Raw genomic sequence first — 7,190 nt, forward strand, 5'->3', positions numbered from 1 at the left:
AGGCATATGGTCCATGGTCCTTGCGGAACACTAAATCAATCTTCACCGTGCATGAAGAATGGTCAATGTAAATGCAACTACCCAAAAGAGTTCGTACCAGAGACACGACGAGGTGATGACTCACATCCTCAATATAGGAGGCGATTTGATACTCCAGTCCCTATCAACCAAAATGTCACAATTGACAATAGATGGGTGGTTCCGTACAACCCTTGGCTACTACTGAAGTATGATTGCCATATCAATATAGAGATATGTAGCAGTATCAAGAGCATAAAATATCTATACAAGTATTGCTATAAGGAACCAGACCGTGTGGCAATGGAGGTTCACAGAAGTTCTCATTATGATGAGGTGCACAGTTTATTGATGCAAGATGGATTGCCGCTCCAGAGGCATGCTGGAGGATATTTCGATTCAACCTTTACCGAATGTACCCATCAGTTGAGAGGTTGCAAGTTCATTTGCCAAATCAACATCAAATGAGCTTTTATGAGCACCAAACTATTTCTGAAATAGTTAATAATGACTATTTCTCAAGAACAATGCTCACTGAATTCTTTGCACTTAATCGGGCCGATGACCAACAATCTAGGCATCTTTTGTACAGAGAAATCCCAGAATATTATAGTTGGCACAACAAGAAAAAAGAATGGCATCGACGCAGGTCACAAAAGAGAGCTATCGGTCGGATCTATACCGTTTCACCAACAGAAGGTGAAAATTTCTATTTGTGTATTCTGTTGTCAAATGTAAGAGGTCCAACTGGTTAGGATGATTTGCTAGCAGTTGATGGTGTCCAATATTCGTCCTTCAGGCAATCCGCTCAGCATCGAGGACTGTTGGAGAGTGATAGTAGTATAAGATCATGTTTGGTTGAGGCATCCATTTTAAGAATGCCATGTGCTTTAAGAAGGTTGTTTGCCACCATTTTAATTTTTTATGAGCCAACAGATGTAAGAAGTCTGTGGGACGAGTTTCTTTCATGTATGGTGGATGATTACGCATCAACAAGCACTACAACCTGCAATGAGGTGACAAATCGTTTGCTTAGGGATTTAAATGACATCCTCCTACAGCATGGAAAACATATTGTACAATACGATTTACCAGCTCTAACCTCAAACAACGACAATGACAACTTCATGCCTAGAATTATTCAAGAAAAAATGTCCATCGAAGTTCCTCGAGAAGACATGTGTTCTATAGAAAGATTGAATCATGACCAGTCTGCAGCTTTCAGGTGCATTATGAATACAGTTGATAGAAGAAAAAGTGGAGTGTTCTTCTTTGATGGACCAGGAGGAGCAGGTAAGACATTTCTTTACAGAGCTATAATTGCAGACTTAAGAAGTAAAGGGCATATTGTCCTGGTAACTGCATCCTCAGGGATAGCTGCAACTTTACTAGCTGGTGGTCAAACAGCTCATTCTAGATTTAAGATCCCAATCAATGCAGAGCCATCCTCCACGTGCAATATAAGTAAACAATCTGATCTCGCAAAATTGATTAGGCAGATGACAGCGATAATTTGGGATGAAGCGCCAATGGCTAATAAAGAGACAATGGAATCATTGGACCGTACACTGCGAGACATCTTAGAAAACAATAATCCATTTGGAGGGAAGGTGATGGTTATGGGAGGGGATTTTCGCCAAGTACTACCTGTTGTGCCGAAAGGAAGTAAGTCGCAAATGATTTCAGCTTCTATTGTTAAATCACATTTGTGGCCTTCACCAAAATTCTCCAATTGCAACAAAATATGCGATCTCTTAATGATCGTGATTTTGTGGAGTATCTTATGCGCATAGGGGATGGAGTTGAGCCTACCATATGTGAAGACTTGGTACAAATAAAAGCACACATGGCAATACCATAGGAAGGTGAGGCATCATTACACAAATTATTAAAAGAAACCTTTCCAAATTTGTAATCTCATGGGTGGGATGCATCTTATATGGTGGAGAGAGCGATATTGACACCCAAGAATCATGATGTGCAACAGCTTAATGATATAGTCATTAACCAATTTTCGAGAGACGAACGAATTTTAGCATCCTTTGATGAAGTAGAAGGAGATATAAATAATCTGTATCAACAAGAATATCTTAACTCGTTCTCCACGGGTGGATTGCCACCTCATATGTTGAAGGTAAAAAAAGATGCTCCTCTGATGCTACTAAGAAACATAGATCCTAAGGCAGGCTTATGCAATAGCACAAGGCTACTATGTCGAGGAACTTTTCAAAACATGTTAGACGTGGAAATCTTAACAGGGCATTACTCTGGAAAAAGAGCTTTTCTGCCTCGGATAAAACACAAAACAACTGAGAACTCAGGATTACCCTTTGTGCTTATTAGAAAGCAATTTCCTATAAGGTTGAGTTTTGCCTTAACGATAAATAAATCAGAAGAGCAAACTATCCCTAAGGTAGGGATCTATCTCCCTAAACATGTGTTCAGCCATGGTCAATTATACGTTGCTCTATCTCGAAGTGTTTCTCAGTCAACCACAAAAATCTTAGTCAAAGAAGGAACAGTAGATGGAAAAAGAGGACAATTCACAAAGAATGTGGTGTTCAAAGAAATTTTGTTACCTGCACCTCAGGTAATTTATGTGCTTAGCAAATACGTGAGCCTTTTTACAAGTATAATCCGTGTATTATGTAATTTTATCATTACAATATCAACATTGGAGTAGATAGTTTTGTTCATTAATTTCAATAACTAACGACTAAGATTTTTAACAGATAAATTGATATCAAGAGAGCTCATCATCATATTCAAAGAGATAAGCGAAAGGAATTGGAACCTCTACTTTACCCAACAGGTATGCACCAACTACGATTCACATAAATTATAAAAATTAATAAACATACATCCTTAAAATATATCATTATTGATTTTTTAAGAAATTATAGTTTGCAATGTTTATATTTACTTTGAAAAAATTTTAAAATTTGATTTCTTTAAATGTTGCTATCAATTTTATAATTTTAGCAATAAAATTATAAAAAATTTTAAAACCAGTAAAAGGTAGACGTATGTCTTATTTGGGATGTATCATTACTTAATCCTAAAGTAATATATATAACACTATTGAAATATATTGTGATACATATATGCAATAAATTACAGGAAACAGGATTCCAATAATTATGGAGTACATGGAAGGATGAGTAATCAATTGCATCAATGAGACCAATCGACAATAAAGTAAGGATTACAGCATTGATGACAGGGACAACTGCATTGATGATACATATTTTTGTTTTAGTGTTATTGATCAAACGTGAAATTGACTCAGGTTCATCCAATCAAAATTTATTCTATTGGTTGGAGAGGTACAGTTAAAGCAGCAAAACTCAATTATGGAAGATGGTAAAAAGAGAAATATTAGATCAAAAAAATAAAAGCTAATGCAATAAACTTTTATTATATAATAAATATTTCCGTCTATTTCGTCCTATATACTAATTATATTAAACCTTTGACTCTTTTTTTTCAGCCATGAACTTAGAAGAACACAGCTAACTCATCTCGATACAGAACAATATCATTGCAGATAATTGTTATTAAAAAATAAATTTCCTAACAAAAAAAGATGTAATATCATTTAATTTATATTTTGTCAATGATAAACAAGGATTAATTTCATTTCTTTTGTCCTTTCAGAAAGTTCAATGCAAAACAAGATATCACAATTCTACAGGTTTTAATTGAATTCTTCTGTATAATAAGCAATCAATTTAATTGAATAACCTGAAGCTTTTATATGATTTTTCTATGGTAAACAAAATCTGACAGTTTTTCAAGATGCAAGAAGTTATTGACAAGGAGATGTATGATGAATTACGAAGGATTTTTTCCAGGTACACAATCTTTCTATTCTCCTCATTTTTTCATTAATACTCTTATACTTTGATATTTAAAAACGAAATTTATAAGCATATTCATTTCTTCTGTCCTTCCACTATTTGTAGGAAAATGAAGGCCTCTTCAGATTCAGAATCATATTTTGGCCTACCACTTAAAAAAGAAGAAGACAAACATAAATATCCATGATATTTAGGCAAAAATAATCTTTTGTAAATAACTAACATGAATTTGGGTTTATAGATATACTCTTTTTAAATTAGGATAATATTTTTGCCGTTATTTCTTGAACTATACCTTTTTTCTGATAATATATACATATATCTTTATTGTGTGCTTTTATAATTTAGCATTTTAATAAAGGTTTTTTTATAATAATTTTAATCTCAACAAAATATCATATATAAAATGCTACGTTAATTTTAAAATGATGAGAAAAACACTTATCTAACAAATTTAAATGGTAAATGATATATTAACACCAACACTAAAATATAATATAAATAAGATCACGTCAATATTAAAGTTAAAAAAAGATCATCTAATAAATTTAAAGAACGAATAATATATTTTAAAAATAAAATTAATTTCTTCAGAACAATAGAAAAGCAGCTAAACAGACACGTTAGTGCCTGTTGAGCCGCTAGTATACATAATAAGCTTAGTCAAAATAATGAAATTTTTCAAGAATTCTATCTATAGGGCATTTCCCAATTAATTTGAGTGAAAACTTTTCATTGAACTTGCTTGAATTATATATATTGTGGAACATAATAGTGAGCTAAGAACACAAGCTTGTGAGTTTTGAGTCTAATGGTGTAGTTACATCTTATAACCACTTATCTTCCTTCTTGTGTGCATTATTCTCTTTCTATGATTGTAATCTTTGATTTGTTTGATTCTTTATGTCCATTATTTTGTGTAGACATACATTTATATGATTGAGGCCATCATTTCAATTAGCTCACTTACCCAAATAGCCTACCTTTCATCTTCCATTGTTAGCCAACTTTGAGCCTACGATTAACCCACTTTGTTCTTTAATTTAGCACATTACAAGCCTTAAAGTGAAAAAAAATAATGGTCTAATATTTGGATCTTTGATTAGCTTAGGCTAGTGTGTGTGTGTGTGTCATTCAAGTGTGAAAAAACTTGGGACATTGGTTGAGAGAAAAGGGTGTTTTATTTTGTATTTCTATATTTGGGAATTGGGTACATACTCATGTGTTAATTAAATGTAAAACCATATGCATTGATGCTCTTTTATATATTTTAGTTTGAAAAGAAAAGAAAAAAAATGAATGATAAAAAAAAGAGAATATATATATATATATATGAAAAACAAAAAAAAAAGAAAAAAATAGAAAGAAAAGAAAAAGAAAGAAAGAAGAAAGAAATAAAAAGGGGACAAAATTCCCCAAAGCAAAGTGAAGCTCAATAAAATCAATGCAAATGAGTTGTGATAAAAAAGAAGAATGCATGAGTATGTGAAAAAGTGAAGAATGGGTAGCTAGGATAGTACTTCAATTATATAGGTTGTCATAGGTTAGGTGAGAAGTTTAAGTTGATCAAAGATTCAAATCTTTAGTCCACTTGGCCATATATATAATCCTACTTTGACCTAGCCCCATTACAACCTATGAAAAGACCTCATGATAATTGTATGCATGCACGAAATATTTGTTGATTGTTAAATGAAAAACAAATCTTGGAAAGCATGATTAGGGGAGAATTGAGTGAAGCGACCCTATACACTTGAGCGAATAGAGCGTATACACATCCGGTGAGGGTTCAATTGCTCAATTACATGTTTCCACCTATGATCATCACTCTTCTTGCAAGTTTGTAAAATCTTTAATAACTCAATTCAATTGTGGGTTTGGCTTGGTTGTTAATACCTTTAGACCTTATGTTTATATTGATTTTCTTGGAAGTTGATTTATTTTGACCAAGCAATTGCATTCATTTAGATAGTTGCATTTAGGTAGATTGCATTTAGTTAGTTTGCATTCAATAAATGATGATGCCCTAGTCTCCTTCTTGGTTTAAGCATGAGGACATGCTTGGTTTAAGTGTGGGGAGATTTGATGCACCGCTATTTGGTGGTGCATCTTATGCTGAATTTAGGGGATTTTATCACCCTTTTCTCACATTTATCCAAGGAAATAGCATGATTTCATGACGGTCTCCTAATTTGTCCTTAATTATGAAAACATGCTTTTTACGCCCTTAATTGCTAATTTTGATTCACCTTTGATTCCACTAGACGCCTTGATATGTTTGTTAGTGAATTCAGATTGGAAAGGCTAGGAATGGATCAAAGGAATGGAGAGAAAAGCATGCAAAGTGGAGAATATATGGAAAATCAAGGATAGGGAGAAATTCACTCCACGTGCATGCACAGCAGACGTGTACACGTGAAACGATGAGGTCGCATGGCGACGCGTATGCGCACATGTCGCGCACGCGTGGATAGCAATTTGTCAAGCGATGCATTCGCGTGATGTACGCGTACGCGTCGGTGCTCGCACGTGACCCACTTAAAGTGAATACACTGGGGGCGATTTTTGGGCTTCCCAGGCCCAAATCCAACTCATCTCTGATGATATTTAACCCAAGGATTGAAGGGGAATCAACACATTGAAGCTAGTTACCAATTAGTTTAGTTTTAGTTTAGTTTTTAGAGGGAAAGTTAGTTTCTAGAGAGAGAAATTGTCTCTTCTCTCTAGAATTAGGATTAGGTTTAGGTTAATTTCTTAGATCTAGATCTACTTCTTCTCTTGCTTCAATTTTCCTTTTGCTTTATGAATTCTTATGTAGATCTCCATTTACCTTTCAATGCAATTCATGATTTCCATGCTTTTTCATGTTTGATTTGGTTTTTTGTTATTGATCTCTTGCCATTGTGATTAGATTTCTCTTTATTTCTTGTAATTCATGTGTTTACCTTTATTGCCTTTTATGTATTTGATGAAATGTTTCTTTTAGTTATGAGTTAGATTTTTTTCCTCTTGGCCTAGGTAGAGTAATTAGTGACTCTTGAGTTATCTAATTCTTTTGTTGATTGATGATTAGAAGTTACTAATTGACTTGAATGCCACTAAAGCTAGTTTTTCATTAAGATTTGGCTAGGACTTGTGAAATCAAGTTAATTCGTCCACTTGACTTTCCTTCATAGTAAGAGGTTAACTAAGTGGAAGCAATGGACAATTCTCATCATATTTGATAAGGATAGCTAGGATAGGACTTCTTGTTCTCATACCTTTCTAAGAGCTTTTCTAGTTGTTAATTTATTTCTTTTGCCATTTATATTT

At 33.7% G+C, this 7,190-nt stretch overlaps 1 protein-coding gene across 1 annotated transcript; it reads left to right on the top strand.

Annotated features, from left to right (window-relative positions):
- The first annotated feature begins 652 nt into the window (after nt 1-652).
- On the top strand, nt 653-1,879 carry LOC140180656 (uncharacterized). The gene is made up of 3 exons (XM_072221917.1): nt 653-717; nt 818-1,683; nt 1,812-1,879. Exons 1-3 carry the CDS (start codon nt 653-655, stop codon nt 1,877-1,879), a joined length of 999 nt encoding a protein of 332 aa, XP_072078018.1.
- Nucleotides 1,880-7,190: the final 5,311 nt, after the last annotated feature.

The sequence above is a fragment of the Arachis hypogaea genome, chromosome 17 (genome assembly GCF_003086295.3).
Source record: "Arachis hypogaea cultivar Tifrunner chromosome 17, arahy.Tifrunner.gnm2.J5K5, whole genome shotgun sequence".
NCBI classification, from domain to species: Eukaryota; Viridiplantae; Streptophyta; class Magnoliopsida; order Fabales; family Fabaceae; genus Arachis; species Arachis hypogaea.